Source organism: Anoplophora glabripennis, unplaced genomic scaffold (assembly GCF_000390285.2).
Source record: "Anoplophora glabripennis isolate ALB-LARVAE unplaced genomic scaffold, Agla_2.0 scaffold141, whole genome shotgun sequence".
NCBI lineage: Eukaryota > Metazoa > Arthropoda > Insecta > Coleoptera > Cerambycidae > Anoplophora > Anoplophora glabripennis.
The window spans coordinates 802,990-823,977 of NW_019416312.1; the positions used below are offsets into that span (position 1 = coordinate 802,990).

A 20,988-nucleotide genomic window follows, 5' to 3' on the forward strand; every position below is an offset into this window, starting at 1 on the left:
CGCGCCATTATTCCATGGCTAGAAATTGGCCTCAATGATTTGGGATCGAGGGGGATTATCCCTCTTTATCCTGCCTCATCTCGTGTAGGCCTGGACAGCCTTCGTAGGTGGGCCCCATCCGTCGTCTACCCCGACCGCAAATGCGGCCGGTGTAGGCGCTTTGTGGGACCTCCTTTTGTCCTGGCTGGGCCCCGCCGGCTAGGGCCCTTTCTTCTGGCGCTCTTCTTGCTTCGCCGGCTCGTCTGTGTAAATCCAGGGTGTGGTGTCATGTTTATGTGTGTTATGGTTGGGTAGTGCGGCTGGTATACGCTTTGCTAAGGTGGGCCTTAGGCTTGCGCGGGTGGGGAGTGGTAAGGAGGGTATGGGGGGTGTGTATTCGTGTGTGTGTGTGTGTGTCGTTGTCTTCGTTTCTTGATCCTGGCGGTCTCTCAAACAGAAAAGGTTAGGGGGCAGGGGGGGGGATGTCGTTGGGTTGGTCACCCATGGTCAAAAAGTTGGTGTCTAAGTCTTTTGTGTTTGTCGGTCACGTCGGGTACGTAATCAACGGCTTGTCTGAGGAAGGGATTGCCATGTCTAGCGGCTACGTCAAACCGTTTCTCCGCGTTTTGTCATATTGTCTGTGCAGCGTTTGTGTATTGTAAGTCTCGTAATATATGTCGGTGTTTCTTACGTACCAGAGCGCGTCGGTGGCCTTGCGGAGGGCTATGTTTTCCACAGCAGCTACTAATAGCTACTATTTTTGCCAAATCGAAAGGCCCTATTGTGTGTGCTACTCCCGAGGACTTACTGCAATAAGGCAATAATGGAACAGATTAGAAATAGTGTACGGATGCTGTGGTTTAGCAAGGTTTCTAAACAGATAGAAACCTTGGCGATTGAGGTAAAGCCGACGGCGTGATCTAGCTGAAGTAATAACATAGGGAAATATATGCAATTTTGCTATTACAAAAGCTGACGTGATCTAGATGATTGGTACGACGATTATTATACAGTAGGCCGTATTTACGTCGGGTTTTTTGATGTCGGGGTCCTAGACATGTTTTTTTTAGGTGACTGATGCACACTTAAAATTTAGAGACCGGCGCAATCTCGTATAAAAAGCTCTCTCTCCTATTGTTAATAATATACGTAATAACCCACTAAACACGAAACGTAAATGAAACGTTGCAAATGAGATGTTNAAGGTATTATAAAAGATCACAATTATAAATTAGTGTTTACAAACAGAGTATTAGGTATATAAATACATGTCTTTGCGAATTAATAGGCGCATTCCGAGAGCTTTTCGGAGGACCTACGTGACAACGCTATCACCGCTTAGACACCAACTTTTTGACCCTGGGTGACCACAACAACGACATCCCCCCCCGACCGCTAACTGTTTCAGAAACCGCCAGGATCAAGAAACGAAGACAACGATACAAACACATACACACCCCCCCATACCCTCCTTACCCCATCCCTCCCGCGTTAGCCTAAGGGCCACCTTAGCAAAGCGCATCCCAGGCTGCATAGCCGCACTACCCTACCCAATCATACCACACATAAACATGACACCACCCCCGGGGGTTTACACAGACGAACCGGCGAAACAAGAAGAGCGCCAGAAGAAAGGGCCCTAGCCGGCGGGGCCCAGCCAGGACAAAAGGAGGTCCCACAAAGCGCCTACACCGGCCGCATTTGCGGTCGGGGTAGACGACGGATGGGGCCCACCTACGAAGGCTGTCCAGGCCTACACGAGATGAGGCAGGATAAAGAGGGATAATCCCCCTCGATCACAAATCATTGAGGCCAATTTCTAGCCATGGAATAATGACGCAAATCGCTTGGAGTTGATCCTATGGTCTGAGAGTATAATATGCTAGAGAAGGGTCTGAGATGTGGAAATTCAACTATTTTAACTGAACACGCCAGAGCAGGGAGACTAGATACTGAACATAACTGATCTTGGGTTCTTGGGAACTAGACACAAACTGCAAACAGTGCGCAAGTGGAAACTGCAGCTAAGTTCATTTAAATGCTGCGTATTAATAGGACTTGAGGAGTGGTGATTTTGCGCGGGAGTTTTACTGTAAAATTATTTTATCAAAACGGTGACTAACTGACTAGTGTATTTACAAATATTTCCAATGGGAATTCAGAATTTAATAAAATTACTGGCGGATGTAGCCCCACAAGCCATTAAAGAAACAGATATTAAAACTTACTTTGGTAAGTAAGGTATATATTGTTTGCACCGATACTTTGTGTCTAGGTTGATCAATTTATTTTATAGGTAGAAGGATAGCTGTTGATGCTTCCATGTGTTTGTATCAATTTCTAATAGCTGTAAGAAATGAAAGTGGTCAGTTAACATCTACAGATGGTGAAACAACATCCCATTTATTAGGAACATTTTATCGAACTATTCGTCTTGTGGAAAATGGCATTAAGCCTGTTTATGTTTTCGATGGAAAACCACCAGATTTGAAATCGGGAGAATTAAACAAAAGACAGGAAAGACGTGTGGAAGCACAAAAGGCATTGGACAAAGCTACAGAAGCAGGTGATGCTGCTGAAATGGACAAATTTAATCGTAGGCTTGTTAAAGTTACTAAACAGCATGCAGAAGAAGTAAAGCAGTTATTATCATTGATGGGAATTCCTTATATAGATGCTCCCTGTGAAGCTGAAGCTCAGTGTGCTGCTATGGTATTAATGTTTTTATTGTCTTCATTGCCATCTAATTCTTGTATTGTTTAGGTTAAGGCTGGCAAAGTATTCGCTACAGCTACGGAGGACATGGATGCATTAACATTTGGGTCAAAAGTTCTAATTCGTCATATGACATTCAGTGAGGCTAGAAAAATGCCTATACAAGAAATATATCTGGATAAAGTTCTGCAAGGTTTAAATTTGAAACAAGAAGAAGTAAATATCTATTTAATTGTGTACGTAAATGTAATAATTCTTAATTATTTATTTTAGTTTGTAGACCTGTGCATATTATTGGGTTGTGATTATACTGATAGCATCAGAGGTATTGGCCCTAAACGTGCTATGGAATTAATAGAAAAACATAAAAATATTGAATCTATTTTAAAAAATATTGATAAAGAAAAGTATCCACCACCTGAAAATTGGAATTATGAAAGTGCCAAAAGTCTATTTGTTAATCCAGAGATTACCGATCCAGAAACAATTGAGGTACGTATAACAGTGTGACCCATAAAAATCAGGACATCTCTTTTTTTCCTCCTCTTTCCTCTTTTTTTTTTAAGTCATCTTTTTTTAATGTACCGAATATATTTCTTAACCTGAAACTTTCAAGTTTCAAGTAATAAGCACCCTATTGAGAAAATGTCAATAATGAATATTTAATCATTCCTCAGGGAATATACATTAGTGCTAAAATTAGTCCCTGTCCCTCATGCCTTGGAGGTGGGGAGGGGGGTAACATTGAAACACCCATTTTTTATAGCACATTCGAAATCTGCGACTAAAAAAAAGTATGTAGAATTTGTCTGAAACATTTTTTTTATTCATGTTAGATGGTGCTGTAATCGAAAAAATTCAATTTTTTTGACCTACTGAGAACCTATGCTCATTTACCAGTTCTTGTTATTTAATTAGTCGGAAAGTTCAAGTTATTGTAGTTTACTTATATTTCCTTGATTAACCATATATGACGTAACAATACTTTTGCTGTGATTTGTAATAACACTTCAACCCCCCCCCCCATTTTGCATTCACTTCAAATTTTTACAAATAACATTTTGAGTAATACTTTGTGTAGGTAAACTAAACGAGTCCAAATTATATCTATACTCCGCGGTCGAAATTATAAAAAGTGACTAATACATAATATAAAACACTATTACCATAATGCGTATAAAATATAAAATGATTTTTATACGGTTCAATATTATTTATCTTTGTGCCGCTCGCTACGCACATCGATACAATCTATAATCGTCTAGAGACCGAGCTACACTGAACGTCAATCTATATTCTATCTCTGTTTTTTGCACTTGGTAGGGAATAGGGAAATGCTTTTTTAGAGGGTGTAAACGGACTTGATTTAACCCGCCCTGAGAAACGTCATAGCATAAGCGTAGACGAGGTGTCTAATTCCATGGCTATAATAAATTTATAAATTAAAGAAAACACAATTGGAACGTTTTAAAATGCTGTAATAATTAAAATGGATCAAAGTGCCTGTTATAGCAAACCGTAAAAAATATTAGATGTTATGTTTTATTATCTTTTTTCATTATTTTCTATATCTTGTTGCCTTTTAGGCAGACACGCCAATGGATTTTCGTTCCCGGCAAGCTTCATCCCCCTCACTAGTCCAAAAGCTAGCGATGAATCACTCTCTATAATTTCGACCGTGGAGTATAGAAAGCCACTATTAATAAACAAAACTTCATTTGAATAATGTGTTTTTAAAAAAAAATCGACATGTCTTGAACATGTAATAATGCCAATGCCAAATTGTCAAATTTGTTTGATCAAAACAGTTGGTCATAATGATATTGATAAAAAAAATCAAACGCTTCTTGTTAATAGTTCTGGTTTCCAGTTAAATGAAAGACACTGACTATTCTTAGAGGGCTCCACAGACTTCTTACAGTTCGCGCGAATAGGGCCACACAAATCTGCACGAACATGTAGAGAAAATAGCGGTACGGTTTCACCGTCGTGCAAAATCTGTTTTGGTTAAATACGTTGTCTTTTTTGGTTCACGCTATTTGGTCCGTATGAATGGAAGGAAGTCTGTGGGGCCCTTAAGGCTGGTCCATGTTGGAACAAAATTCGCGATTTGCTTGAAAAAAAATAGTGAGCACAAATTGAGAGAAAAGTTCAAATAATTTCAACTTTTATGGATTTTGATTTGTAACAATAGTACATAGACCAGACAGATAATTAATTAGTGAAGTTATGTCATACCATTTTCTAAGCATGAGAATAAAAGAATTATTCTAAAAACTATCGAGCTATAGTTAACAACAATAAATCAAATTTAAAAACTAGTTAAACCAAATGTAAAATGGAACTTGTAGCGTAATACATTTGACATAATTAATGATGCAGAATGTTAAAAATGAATAAAATTTGGTAAAAACTTTTTCAATACTTCATACAGAATTCTGTACAATATATCTTTGCAATTTTGTTTAAATATATTATTTGTATTCGTTATAACGAGAAGTTATGTAACATTTTTTTACTAATTTGACCAAATTTGATGAAAATTTGGTCAATCTGATTCTGGCCCAATTATTTATATCTGTATCAGTGATGCCGTGAAAGGGATCGATGTGTCAGAAAATATACAAAGCTCCAAACTTTTTTCTGATTGCGTCACTGATCTCTATTCCTTTTACTATGCATTAAGCTCACATGCTCAAAAACTTGTGCAGCCCTCGGCATGGCAGTTAGCAGTTTTATGAACATTATTACTTGCAGTTAAAGTGGTCTGACCCCGACGAAGAAGGAATGGTAAAATTTTTATGTACTGATAAACAGTTTAATGAGGACAGGGTCCGAAATGGTTGTAAAAAATTACTAAAAGCAAGAGGCAGTTCTACTCAGGGTAGACTTGATGGATTCTTTAAAGTACTCTCAACTACACCAGCAAAGAGAAAAAATGAAGAAAAAAAGAATACGCCAAATAAGAGAGGAAAAACTGGAGGACAAGGAAAAAGAAGGGGAAAATAAAGACATACTCGATATATATTTTTCTAATCAATTGATATATTTTGTATTTATATTTATACAAGAACAGTATTTTTAAATTTTTTAATGTTGATTTACACTATAAGCATGTTTATTAATTATTAAAAATTTTGTCTCCAATACCTTTATTTACCTTTCTATGATTTACAAAACAGTGCTTTCGATGCAACTAGTCTAAAAAAAATACTTATTAATAAAATTTCTCACATGTACAAATTGCAATGTCAGTGTGACTATGAATCAGCAACTATGGAAAGAATTTCGTTTAATCTAGAACAGCGGTCGGCAACTGGCGGACAGCGGGAGGTAGAAACGACTGGCAAAAATTTTTTGAAAGTATTACTCAAATTATTTAAAAAATATTTTGTGCCAACCTTATCATTTTTATAGGTTAATAGGTTAATTAAAAAAAACTGGCTCAAGAACGCAAATGTAATTTCTTCCATTGATTTTTGAATACAAATATTCGTATCTCTTGTATTTCATATTATTTTGTGAGTGCAAATTAAAATAAAAAATTAAGGAATATTTTTTTTCTGGGCCTTTTTAAAAATTTTCAAAAGTATGAGTTACGAAAAAGCTTTATGTGGTATATAGCAATATGCAATATGTAAGGGGAAAAGCATGTTAAAGTCCTAAAAATATGACAAACTACACTTACCTTTTTGTAAAGTTATTTTGTTTCACCATTTCAAAGGATCAAAGTTGAGAAAAGATGTAGTTTTTTTTATCAAAATATACCTTGTCAGTTTTAATTTAAATTATATGTTTATACTTGAGTATACATACAGTGCTATTTTTTTAAAACCTGACAAAAACCAATTTTTTTATTTGAACTAATAAGAGTGTTGCCAGATTTCTGCAGTAGCTACTAAAATGATATATTTTTAACTTAATTTGACAAACCTTCAAATTCTAAATAGACAATGCTATGTCACATTTGTTTATTGGAGTAGTCGTTTTAGAACAATCGGCAAAAACAATGAAAATAATCTAGTCGGCAAGAACTAAAAGAAGCTAACAGCAATAATAAGTCTTGGAAATTAAACAAAAATTGTGTTGTTTTAAAGTAGTCATCATTATTGTACTGTCATTGTGTTATTTGACAGCTGTTGAATTTGAATGTGTATAAAAAATGTTTTTCAATTTAAAGGAGTCATTATTGTACCGTCATTGTGTTATTTGACAACTCTTGAATTTGAATGTTTATAAAAAATAACGTTTTTCAATTTAAACAACACAATTTTTGTTTAATTTCCATGGCCTACTATTGCTATGTTAGCTTCTTTTAGTTCTTGCTGACTACAGATTATTTTCGTTGTTTTTGCTGATTGTTCCAAAACGGCTACTCCAACAAAGAAATGTGACATAACATTTTCTATTTAGAATTTGAAGGTTTGTCAAATTATGATTAAAAAAATACGGTGTTGCCATTTAAAAAAATATAGTTTAGTAGCTACTGCAGAAATCTGGCAACACCGGAAAGAATTATTTGTAAATTTTTCTTAGTCAAATTGTTTCCTACAACTTTGCATTTAGAAGTACTTTTGAATTTGCACATAAATATTTAAGATGTGCAATCCTTATTTTAATTTATTCACAAATTTCATTCAAAATTATTTTTTAATGAAACATTTTGTGGGCTAGAAATTATCTTCTAAAAACCTGTATGGGTGCCAATCCTTCTTTATAAAAATGCATCAACTGCAGTTTTCACCAGCCATTTTGAATGAATCCACTTTGTACAAGATTGTATACAGGGTGATTCAGATTTAATCTGAATAACTTCAGGAACAGGTTAGAATAATGTTCATTCATGATATAAACTTATTTCCTAAATCGCATCGTTTCGGAGATAGAGGGTGTTGAAATAGAATTTTTTTTCCCACTTTTCTGTTATAACTTTTGAACCACTCTCATTCGATTGAGGTGAAATTCGGAACACACACTCCTTATGATCTTACATAAGCTTTTTAAGTTTGGACCACCTACCCCTCTTAGAACTGTATTTTGTGTGCTACCCCCTTCCTACATTATTTCAAAAATATTAATTTTGATAAAACAGCTTCACACCACTTTTGTCTCATTAATTTTGAAACTTTTTCGTCTTGTTTTTTTTTTGATATTTGGCCTTGGTTCTAAATGAAATGAAATCCGTGACAGTGTAGTGCCCTAGCCGCGTAAATTTTTTAACCTGTTCTATAGATTCCTGAAATTATCCACATTAAACCTGAATTACCCTGTATAGTCAAAGCGAGAGTAACGGTTTTTTTAAATCTAAATGTTTGGTATAATAAAGTAATTTAATTTCTATTCAAATATTAAATACAGAAGAAACATAGGAAGCCCCTGCTTTGCAGTGTTTTTCCCCTTTTTGTATGTGACAAAACAAATAACCAGTTAAACTCAAAATATTAATAAAAAACACCAAAAACGTAATTAAATCATCACGAGTGAGACATCAGTGAATGCAGAATAATTATAATGATTATGTGCTTGAAAATAATATTTAAAATATTTTTGAATGATGATAAGTCGAAATTGAATTGTGGAATGAAATCTGAAAAGGTTATGAGAGTAAAATAAGACTACAGTAAAAAAGTAATATATTTACCATATAAAATTATTTATAATAAATGTAAATAGGGCTTATCATATAATATTAAATGTATTATTAAACTTCTTATCATTGAAAATATTATACATGTTGTGGAATAACCATTTTTTGTACTAACTGCTGAAATTTATTGTTATCCAGGCTTCGTTTTTTTAAATAGTCTTTCAGTCGAGCCTAAATTAAAAAACTATGTTATTTGGTATCACATAATAAAAATGTAAAAAAGTTGTAAAGTTGATAGTCTTAAATGAGACTATGTATATTTTAAATTATGTAACTGAAATATAGACATATAGATACATAACAGACAAAATTAATTTTGTTAAGTGAGAAATTATGTATATGAATAACTTACCATATGTTTTATATCACCGTAACCATTCTTTAAACTCAACTGCCATAAGTTAAGTGCTAGATGGAAAACGGGGCCACAACTTAAATCTCCTCTTGTCGCTATTCTGATAAATAAATCCACGGCTATTTGCGACTGCCTTCGACAACTACCAAGTTCTTTCAGTAAATTCAAAATTTCACTAATAATTATGGAACACATGTTGTTTATCTCTGATATAAATTTAGGATCAGATCCATATAGGGAGTCATTTGATTCAACTAAAAAACTGATTTCATCACATATCGAAATTAACAACAGTTATAATTCATATTACATTAAAAGAAGTTGTTTGAAAACGTTGAAAATATATTGAGACTAATGAATGGTGAGAAACAGACCTAGCAAAAGTACCAGTACTGTGAATTAATTTTGAGTGTTTTTTTTTTTGTAAATTCAAGTCTTTATTGTGAAAAATTGTATGCCTACATTCTTATTTTTCAAAGTGTTGTCCATTGCTAGCCACTACTTTTTCCCATCTTTCTGGCAGCATATGGAGTCTGCGTCAAAAGATTCAACCCATCATTTGACTATCCACCAATCAATCCAATTTTTCATATTTTCGTAAGATGAGAAGTGCTGCTTAGTCAAGCCATGTTCCATGGATCGGTACAAGTAGTAGTCCGATCGAACAATATCTGGTGAATGTGGCGGGTGGGGTAAAACATCTCATTTCATTTGATTTATTGTGTCGTTGCTCAATTTGCAGCCGTTATTCCTTCAATATATACGGATCAAACGCATCAATTGTGTAAAGTAGTGCTCACTAGTGATGGTTTCATTCGGTTGAAGCAGCTCATAGTACACAACACTAAGCTGGTCCCACCAAATACAAAGCATGAGCCTCAAACCATGAATATTCGATTTTCTGACCTCAGGATTATCATATCGTATCCATTTTTCATTGGCAGTGACGATATGATGCAAAAAAATCCTTTCTTCTTTTGCAGTTGAAGCAATTGTTCATACATGAAAAATTTTTAACATCTCTCGGCTTCAATACTTATGACACCCAACTTCCCTCTAAATCATACCGAGTGCATTTAAACGTTTGGAAACTATTGTGCGATCAACAATCAACGATTCAGAAAGTTTCATCTTGCGCCTGACATGAATCTTGGTCGAGTAATGCTTCCAATTCCTCATCTTTGAACCAAGCGTTCTTTGTTAACTGTATCGAAATCACTACTTCTAAAACGTCTAAACCAATACTCACATGTTTTAATCGATGGAGTATGTTCACCGTAAGTTTTCAACAGCTTTCGTTGACTTTCAGCAGCAGTTTTCTTTGAATTAATAGCATTAGTTAAGCCATCGATTGTAAATCCCTCAAAATTAATTCAATCCTAGTAATTAAAATATGAATTCACAGAATTAAATAATTTAATTGGTTAATAAAAACTAATTAACAGTAATATAGAGAATTAGAAATATTAATTTACCTTTGTCGACGTGATATGGGTAAATTTCTTGTCCCATAACACTCAACATATCTATTACACTGACATATATCGAGCCCAAGCCACACTGCTGTTTGTTCCAATCAAATTCTCTCAATACATTCAGTAAAATTCTTACTAAACTGAGGACTCCCCTTTCAGGATTATCAGGTACTACCAGAAGAGTCGACAAGAAATTTTTTATATATGGTATCAAAAACGTTTCAGATTTTGTAAAGCCATCTTGTAAGGTGGGAATCATCGCAAGTGCTGCTTTAAAACAAGCATCAGCTAAAAATTTAACATATACAGGGTGATTCACAGAGTGTGTTAAGAAAGATAAAGCAAACAAGAATGCTGCAAGTTTGATTTATAGGCTTGTAACTAATTATTATGGTTTAGAAGTTACAGGATGTTGAAGTTAAAGAATGTTAAGTTAAAGAAAACAGAAACAAATATTTCTGGTGATAGTTCAGAAATAAATAAATATTTTTAAAATTTTATATAGAATTATTCTCAATACGTGTACTTTTTCAAAAAGTATAATTTAATGATCTTATTATGATTTAAAAATTAAAATAAATATATATTTATTCATGTTTAAGCTACTATCAAATATAATTTATTATTATTTTTTAACTTCAACTTGTAATAAATTAATATTTGAACATGGGTTTATATAAGCAGGCAAACTTTTAATATTTTTTTTGGTTTAATCCTAATATTTTTTTTTACATGGATTAATACAAGTCACCACAAAAATCGCCCGTTTTTTTACAATTCGCAGAGAACTAAAGAAAATAGATAAAAATGTTTTTGGTCTCAAATAACTCATCGTAAAAAATTAAGATAAGCATAGTTTTTTCAAAATTTTCAAAAATCACCGCTATTTAGGGGTTGAAAAGATGCCCAAAATGAAGAATTGAATGTTACCAATAAATATAAAAACTATTAGCATGTGGATTTTTCTATCGAATGATTCTTAATACAAAGAAAGATTTGACTGAAATAAGCATGTTGAATACACCCTTAAGCGTGCTCAGGGGGTGGAATCATCCCCAAAAATAGAGAATATCAGAAATAATTGTAAAAATATATTAAGATAATTTAATATTAATGCTAATAGTTTTTATATCAATTGGTAATATTCAAATTTTTCATTTTTGGCATTTTTTCAACCCCTAAGTAAAGGTGATTTTTTAAATTTTCAAAATACTAAGTGCTATGCTCATTTCAGTTTTTTACAAGTAATTTGCGACCAAAAACATAATTTATGTATTTGTTTTAATTCTCTGCGAATTGTGAAAAACGGGCAAAAATCACAGGTTTTTTGCGGTCACTCTTTAAAATGTGAATAAATTTAAACATAAAAAGATTTCTTCGCTTATAATTTTCAAACGGATAAAACAATTGAGAAAACCCAACTACTGATTAAAAGCAAAAAGTGTACTTGCTGCTTCTAATGCGGTATGAATAAACTTTGTAAATTTAAAACAGTTAAAACACTTCAAATACAACTCTCTCAGTCCTCTGATCAAATTTAGTGGCTTATATCTCATTAATTAATTATGATTCAGATAGAGACTTATCCACGCCTTGTAGCTCTTGCAATTACAATACCTTGTCCTAAACACTGATTGAATAATGCAACTCTTCCAGATAATAAATAAAGTTCCATTCGAGACTTTTCTGATACTATGGATGGAATTGTAATGAAACAGTAAGCAGCACAAGCTCTTACAAAATCTCCAGTTTTTCTTGTATGTATACCTTTTATTATTTGTCTCGTATTCACTGATAAACAATTCACACACTGAAAGATTTAATAACGATTAAACATAATATTTATTACAATTATGTATTGTAATAGGAATACTATTAAATAATATACTTCTTATTTTTCATCGGATACACATAAATTTCATACAGGGTGTAATTGTAAATGCGGGTTATGTTTACACAGAGGTTGCCTTTGACTTTTAGAATCACATAAGTTTGTTTTCTCAAATTCCACCATGATAACCATTTTTTTTATACCCTACCACTGGACAGGCTAGTGTAGAGCCACACAGCGCGTGCTAGCCGCAATCGGGAGTTACAGCATGCATTTTTGCCAAATCATCCTTCTTGACTCCTATACATGTTTTTTTCACAGTATCACAGAAATTTAACAATGACAAACACACCATACCAAAAAACTAATACAGCATGCAGAATGTCGCGAAAATACATCCTGTATACAAACACCTTATATCATAAAGTGATAAACCGAAAACTGCAATAAATTTAATAAAATGTTCTTGTGTCACTGAATTAAAGAGTGATCGCAAAAAACCTGTGATATTCGACAGTTTTTTCACAATTTGTAGAGAATTAAAAAATATGTACATAAAAATATGTTTTTGGCCACAAATTACTTCTCGTAAAAAACTGAAATGAGCATAGCTTTTAGTATTTTGAAAATTTTAAAAATCATCCCTACTTAGGGGTTGAAAAAATGCCAAAAATTAAGAATTTGAATATTACCAATTGATATAAAAACTATTCGCATGTGAATTATCTTAATATATTTTTTTTTTGGAATTTTTACAATTATTTCTGATATTCTCTATTTTTGGGGAAGATTCCACCCCCTGAGCGCGCTTAAGGGTGGATTTTCTAATTCAACATGCTTATTTCAGTCATGACAATAAATCTTTCTTTGTATTAAGAATCATTCGATAGAAAAATTCACATGCTAATAGTTTTTATATTTATTGGTAATATTCAATTCTTCATTTTGGGCGTCTTTTCAACCCCTAATTAGGGGTGATTTTTGAAAATTTTCAAAAAACTAAAAGTTATGCTCATTTTAATTTTTTACGATGAGTAATTTGAGACCATAAACATATTTTTATCTATTTTCTTTAGTTCTCTAGGAATTGTGAAAAAACGCGCGATTTTTGCGGTGTTAGAGGTCATTGACACTTAGATTCACAAACTAAACAGCATTTAAAAAAAAATAATAAACTTTTGATTAAAAATATAAAAAGATTTTTTTTTAAATATTTCCAATCTATTAGATTTATATATATTTTTCATTGAAATTAGTTTCATGCAGTTGGTTTAAAAAGATAACAGGCAAAACTGATAAGTGTGTTGTAACTGAGCTCCGCAGCAACCCGGTGGTGGCACTGACAAGAGTTTAAGTGTAATTTAAAAAGAAATTATAACTCGAATATATACTCAATCTAAAAAAATCAATTTCAACTCAGTTTTTTGTGGCAACATGTACTATTACCCTTAAAAAAACACCCTCACTTAAAGTTACACCTTGCATTGTTAAAATACCTGTACTAGTTCTGCTAAAACTACATCAATATTAGAAAATGCTCCTCGAGCTTCAACGTAAAAATTAAGTTGCTGTTCAAAATCTCTCCCATAATCAACCCGCCTAACAACGTTACATAAGATTTCTCCAATTTGTTTATACTCATCCTCGGGCGTAAGGGCATTAACTGAATCATGCAAAACACTGCATAAGAACATCAGAGCATTTGTAATTACTGGGTCATTCGTTTTGTGCTCATTATTACACAAAGTTAATATGTTTTTACAAACTTCTACTCTGACTGAATCTTGCTGAAATAGATCCACTAGAGGCAAAAAATTATCCTGAAATTATTATCCTGGACTTTAATTTGATTGACTTTTGTGGAACTGAAATTTAATCATATAATAAATTTGTTACTTACCATAACCAATAACAACTCAAAATCTTGAATATGAGAAACCACTTTTCCTATTATTAGTTTTAGTTCGTTATAATATTTTTCATAACTTCGGTTTGGAGTCATATGATCAATAATGTCCCCCATCATTGCATTGATTTCTCTTGTCTGCAATTTAAAGAACTGTTGTAACATCTCTCTGGATGGATGTTTCAAAAGAAATTTACTTTTTGAAAGTAAAAATTCATAAATCATGAGTGGCGGCTCGTCAGGTTGTTTAATACATAGAAATAAACAGGAATAGTTGCGCGGTGAACAGCTTCTAAAAAAATATTGCTTTCGTTGAGCGGGAACATCAACCTTGGACCATACAACGTATAGTATACGCAAGTGATGCAGATTGAAATCAGTCTGTATTCTGCTTCTCTTCGTAACGTTGTTTATGGCGGTTGTCATGGCAATGAGAGGCGGCCAATACATGATTAAACTACGGCGCGGGGGAATGAGTGACGCAGAAATTGAAACAGCGTCGCCCATCGCCTGCCTTTAACAGTTTATACGATACGCGTCGCCCAGTTCACGTTTGTAACGGTTCTTAGTTAATATTTGTTTTGTATAATAATTGTAGAAATGTTTCCTATGTATGATCCAGTATGTATTTTATTGGAAACGCCATTTTCCAGATGGAAAATTGAAGACAAAAAGGATTTTTTAAATTGCGAGAGACCTGTGCCTTACTCTCGATTTGGAAAAATGGGGAAGTCAAAAGACAACATGTACGTTCGAAAGTTTCGGAAAGAATGTTATTCAGAGTATAAGTGGTTGTGTGTTATGTGGAAGTGTTCATATAAAAAAACTTTTCTGTATGCCATGTTTAATTGTGGGTGTAAAGTCAGGCGTGTGGAATAAGAAGGGAGTAACAATTTTGGAAATGTCACACAAGGTTGTCATAACCACAAAGCTTCTATGGAACATACATGTACGGTGTGCATTAATGTTCGCAGAAGTCCATAAGCCGAACTAATATTTCTATTTTTTATAAAATCTAAATGAAAATCCTTCTCACGAATGTCAGTTTTTCGGTAATATTGTAAATGCAATTAAAAATTTCCAGATTCATTTAAAGCCGTTTGACCTTGACAATTTTCGCCAACGGCGCTTTTTTTTCTTTTTAGTCAATCAATGAGTATGCTTCACCTATTCTCATTGTCACGAGCCGCCACTGTAAATGATTCTTTGCTATCTACAGGAGATGGTGAAATATCACTGTGGATATGGAAAAGAGCTTACTCCGTGTTTTTTTTTTATTCGAAAAATTATTTCAAAAGAAACTAGATTTATAGTCAATAGAGATACATTTATAAAATTAATGTGATAAGCTGCTTCTAGCAAATTGCTGAGACCAATTTTAAGTATGACTATAATATAGAAATAAATTGTGTATATTTAAGTACTCACAGTAAAGTACTGAACAACGTATGGGACCCAAGCCTCCGTACAAGTTATATATTCTCTAGGATTATCCAACTGTGAAATATCCTTCCAAACGACATTTAAAATATATCTTCTTTGGTCTGTTGGTGGTGGACAAACAGTAACACATAACCCTAATGTCCTTAACAATAAATATAGTGGAATGCCATCGTCAGAACATTTGCCTATCATAGCAAGAAATTCTAAAGTTCGTTCTGCTATGTATGTTGGTTTAAATCCCGACATGATTGTATTCAGTATTAAAGAACTAAAAGGTTATGTTGTTATAAAAATTAAAATAATTAAAGAATCAGTAGGGAAATTTACCTATTACTATAATCATGACATATGTTAAGAATATCTGTTAATACAGTATCATTAACTTTACAAATTGCACCATTTAAAATGAAATCCAAAGCTGGTGTATACAAAGTCATATATGTAGATATATGCATATTTTGTTTATATATTTCTTCTTTCACCTTTCGACTAAATATCTAAAATGAAATAAGCATAAAGGTCCTGTTTCTCGTTAAAAACAATAGGCAACTATAACGCAACAGCAACACAACTATGGTTTCTGTTGTGTTTCTTTTGTGTACTAAGCGGAGTTTTTGAAGTCGGTTGAGAGAAATGGCATCCTCAGATTAAAAAAAAAAGCTGCTGCAACTTGCCACATGTAAAAAGATACCCAAATATTGGATTAACTCCTTTCATATGATAAATTTGAGACATAGCTCTTACAGAGCATAGTAAGAATTAAATCATGCTTCTGTTCAATTTCACCAACCATATGTGCAAGCATATAATTAACATGGAATACTGTGATATGGCTATGTACGCATGTATAATAAGTGTATCAAGCCTTGTGCACAACTGTCGGTACATTTCAGTTTCTCTCGGGAATATCAATACGAAGGGAAGAATTATTACTACTACAAGTTATTTTTTTTACTGCTTACTACTCGTATTAAAAAAAGAAAATAGATAGACGTCACTTTTTAAATCTCTTTTAATTTCTATATATTTTGATATTTTAGCATTTTTTAAATTTAATTTCAAATATTCTTTAGACTTTAATATAAAAATAACTATAATAATTTATATAATTCTGTGAATTATACAGGGTGTCCCGTTCTTGTTTCAAAAAAACTTGTGTGCAAGTTCCTCATGGAAAAATAATAGGGGTAGTTCATGTAAAGTTTTTTTCTTAGACGCCCTGTTTTCAAGATACAGTGTGTTGATGTTGTTACTTTCCAAATGGTTTTCCTTAATTATCTTTAAATCGGCTAAAAATAAAAATGTCAAAATTTGTACACGAGTAAAAGCATCAACTGTGCGTTAAGAATAATGTGCAAACGGTTTCTTTCTGAGAAGCAGTGTCGCCGATACAGGTAATTTGAAGGGTACAATTGAAAAAAAAAATATGTTAAAAGTCAAAATTGATTACATTTCTAAACAGTTCTGTAAACTCTAAGGCATACTGCAAAAAAAAGGTACACTTCGGTAGCATCTACCATTTTCGAGAAAAATGAAGTTGCATAGAAGGAAATGGAGGACAATTTTAGTATCTACTGTAGTAGAGTTTGCACATTTATTTAATTGTACAGCTGTTTTGTTCTGTATGTCTCTGAGTCTGTTTCCTAATATTTTTATGTTTTTATCACTATTTTTTAAACATCCAACAACAATTTACTCCATTCAATAATTGTTTATTTTAGTAATGGTAGTGTAGTAGTTTACAAAATCTAAAATTAGTTAATAATAGATAATTTACTACCATAATCTGTTTATTTTGATTTACTTTTTTAAATGTTAATTTACAACAAACTGAAACTTAAAATAAATTTTAATTTTTTTTTTATTTAATAAAATGTTTTACAATTTAACTGTTTCATGTGATAAGTAAGAAATTAAAATTATAGTCTTAAATGCAAATACTGTTGGTAGCTAATGTCTTCAGCTCATTCAATGGTAAGGTCCTCTTTCAATTTAATATATTTTGTTAATGTACTTGTGCCGCTTTATGTGAGCAAAAAAAATACAACTTCATTTTTCTTGAAAATGGTACATGCCACCAAATTTCGATAAGTATACCTTTTTTTTTGTAGTATCCATTACAGTTTACAGAATCGTTTAGAAATGTAATAAATTTTGACTTTTAACATATTTTTTCTTCGATTACCTGTATCGGCGACACTGCTTTTCAGAAAGAATCCATTTGCACATTATTCTTAATGCACAGTTGATGTTTACTCGTGTACACATTTTATCTTTAGCCGATTTAAAGATACTTAAGGAAAACCATTTGGAAAGTAACAACTGTATCTTGAAAACAGGGCGTCTCAGAAAAAACTTTATATGAACTACCCCTATTATTTTATCATGAGGAACTTGTACACAAGTTTTTTTAAAACATGAACGGGACACCCTGTATAATAAATTACTTATAATAAAATCGTATGTTAAACATTTTTAAGGAAATATCTGAGAAAAAACAGATAAAACAAAACGTCTACATGTGAACGATTTAATGCACAGCTTGTATGCTCTATGTAAACCAAATTTGTTTGTTTAAACCAAATCTCATTTTTAACGTGTGCATTCATAAAAACAACAAAATTTAAATGTTTAACTATCATGATGTATTCCGAACCAAATTTGATTGAAAATTGATGACTATAACTGAAATATTAGCACGACTATAACTACTATTATGTCGCATCGCTGTCACGTTACAGTTGTTGGTTACTTTTGGTGAAAATACTGTCTAATAGAATAAAAATTTATGTAGTGTATACATATCAAGTATCAGTGGCGATGAGTCTTAACAAAGATTTCTAAATAATATAAATGTAATATAAAATAGTTGCTTAATTTCAATTATTACTTTTTGATCTGAGAGTATAATCTTATAGGTAGTCTCAAAATGTCATTAATGCATAACTTACATGCTGATACGAGTCCAGAAACCCAGTAAAATTATTTATTAAAAAGTTGCAACTATCTCTTTTGGGAGAAACATTTATTCCTACTCTACAAAGATAGCACCTTGCATATACTGCCACTAAAGGGTTTCCCATACCCTGTATCATGTCTGTTATTCTAAGGAGAGCCTCTGGACAGTCACTAAAATATATTATTATTTTGGATGATGTAACTGTGTGATTCTACACTTACTTAAATGAAATAAAATTATATGATTTTAATAAAGCCATTTCAACGTATATTCGTGGTATAAGTTCTCTAATAGAAGCAATTTTGTAGAACCAATTCAAACACGTTTCTTTAGCTGACTGAGGTACCATGTCGGGAGTAAAATCTTCTGGTAAAGGAACAGGTTTATTGGATCCAGGTCTAAAATAAGATTAATATTATGGATGTTAATTTTAAATGTGTTTTAAATTCATTTTTTTAAACATATTTCTTCAAAAAGTATGTGGTTTTATATAATGAATAAATAATTTGAAAAAAATAGTTTAATTAAATCAATTTAAAAAAACAAATATTTACTTATAATAATCCGCTTTCATCCTCAACCTATCATAAACAAGTTTTCCAAATGTGTCCAATATATCTGTTACAAGAACAAATTTACTTGGATAAAATGGCAAAACATCAGTGTCTGATAACAATTTCGCACACTGTATTGCGATTTTTAATGCTTTTACTCTTTGTTCAGAGTTCCAAGCAGACACTAATTCTTTGTTTAATTGCTCAATTCTGCTAACATATTCCGCTTGTGAGAGATCTATTTTTCTTTGAGATCCCTCTTCAAAACAATCGAGTTGCTCCAATCTATGCTGTACCTTGTCTACTGCAGTACTTTGAGCTTTCACCATTACTGAAACGTAATTTGATATATATGTATGATATCGTAATGTGTTCAATTTTAATATACGTAGATAATGTTTTCATAGTATATACCTTTTTCTCCTTCAGATAAAAAACTTGTAACCATTGACAATTTTTCAGAAGTGGTATATTTCGAAAGTATAGCCGTCTTTCTCGTTGACCAGGGCTCCATACTAGCAAAATCATTATCGTCTACAGTTTTGGACGATGAAGATTTTGAACTATCCGTGATATCCTAAAATAAAGTTTCTTAAATAGTAATAATTAGTTTATGTGATCCCTAAATGAACTGGATTAATATTTATTTTTATATCACGTAACAGATAAACTGATGTGATTTTATTGTTCGTGAGCATAAAAAAACCTGTGTGTGATAAGATTGCACTTAATGCCTAAAAATCGGACTATTTGATTTCTAGTTGTGGAAAATAATTTTTGATACATTATGGTGTTAATTTATATTATTTTTATAATAGAATATTTTTATTTACCATTTCTGCAGCCATTTTTGATAAAGGATCCATTTCCTGCATAGTAAATTCTGATAAAGGATCTAGTTGTTTAAGAGCAAGAGCTAACGGTTCCAAAATGGATGCTGGGGTGGAAACTGGAGTTGTGCGGCCTGTACTGGGTTGCGACCCAAAAATTCTTCTAGGTATTCTCTCAGTTACCTTTAATAAAATGATGAGATTAGAACTATATTCCGGAGTAAATTTAACAAATTTAAATTGATGTGAATGTATATAAGCATTAAAATAAAATAGAATATGCCCTAGGAATAATTTTACAAATTTTCAGTTAAAAGTTTATTAAGAAAAACATACATACCATAACAACTTTAAGTGGATGATCATTCACTAAAATCTTATCCAGAGAATTAGTTTTTATATTATAGTCGGTGCAGATTTTCCTAAAATATGAAATTGTCAAAAAAAACTCATGATACCATATCATACATACCATTCTACTGAATTCAGTGCCATTTTTGTGTATATGAGGTTAAATTATTACTATTTTCTAAAAGAGAAAACCAATATAATTAATTTTAGGGCAGTTTCCAGCGTGACTTTTTACTTATTTTTCAAAGATGGTATATTTTATATAGACCTCAGAAAATATTTTTACTTGGAGGTAACTGCTGGAATTTTATTTTAAATAAAAATAAAATATTCCTATGGACTTTATGAAGTGGTTTGCTCGATGAAAGACGGAAACAATATGTAAATTTTAAAATTACTGTAAAATCAAGGAAAATTAGTTTCAAACGACTGTTATGTGATATTCACTGAAAACATACTAAAATCTAAACTGATGTAACATTTCTAACTATTGTATAAGTAATGTTCTAACTCTAACATTTAGAAATCAGTATGACTTAGACTCGGAACTAGATATTTCGAGAGGTGGTTTGGTTATACTAATGGTTTTTTAACATGCTAACTCTGAGTTTAATAATGACACCTCCTTAGTATATAATTCCCTACATTTTAATATAGATTTTGCAATTTATTCTAATTTATAACAATAAAATTACTTTATCAAAAATTCATGATAAATTTATAATAGAACAGGGTGATACATTTTATCTTTAAGATTTTATAAACCAATTGAATTAAAAACTCACTTTGACCAAATTAAAAGCCTTCACGCTCTTTCTTTAATTATTACAAGTATATTTACTTTTTACATTTGACACGAAATAGTTACATTTATCAACAGTATCATAGATTGAATAAATAATAATTTGACAATATTGATGACAATATCAATATAACCTACATA

At 32.1% G+C, this 20,988-nt stretch overlaps 2 protein-coding genes across 2 annotated transcripts; one reads left to right on the top strand and one right to left on the bottom strand.

Annotated features, from left to right (window-relative positions):
- The first annotated feature begins 2,129 nt into the window (after nucleotides 1-2,129).
- On the top strand, nucleotides 2,130-5,765 carry LOC108904359 (flap endonuclease 1). Its single transcript, XM_018706879.1, has 5 exons — nucleotides 2,130-2,211; nucleotides 2,276-2,691; nucleotides 2,743-2,910; nucleotides 2,968-3,186; nucleotides 5,452-5,765. Exons 1-5 carry the CDS (start codon nucleotides 2,130-2,132, stop codon nucleotides 5,701-5,703), a joined length of 1,137 nt encoding a protein of 378 aa, XP_018562395.1. The 3' UTR covers nucleotides 5,704-5,765.
- A 2,605-nt stretch (nucleotides 5,766-8,370) lies between these two features.
- On the bottom strand, nucleotides 8,371-20,939 carry LOC108904366 (UPF0505 protein C16orf62 homolog). The gene is made up of 16 exons (XM_018706886.1): nucleotides 20,831-20,939; nucleotides 20,167-20,223; nucleotides 20,035-20,116; nucleotides 19,698-19,877; nucleotides 19,279-19,441; nucleotides 18,865-19,195; nucleotides 18,532-18,708; nucleotides 18,303-18,480; nucleotides 15,679-15,848; nucleotides 15,337-15,619; nucleotides 13,903-14,046; nucleotides 13,499-13,822; nucleotides 11,789-11,981; nucleotides 10,172-10,459; nucleotides 8,694-8,950; nucleotides 8,371-8,512 (listed from the first exon to the last, which is right to left on the bottom strand). The coding sequence occupies exons 2-16, from the start codon at nucleotides 20,187-20,189 to the stop codon at nucleotides 8,420-8,422; spliced, it is 2,886 nt and encodes a 961-aa protein (XP_018562402.1). The 5' UTR covers nucleotides 20,190-20,223; nucleotides 20,831-20,939; the 3' UTR covers nucleotides 8,371-8,419.
- Between the last annotated feature and the right edge of the window lie 49 nt (nucleotides 20,940-20,988).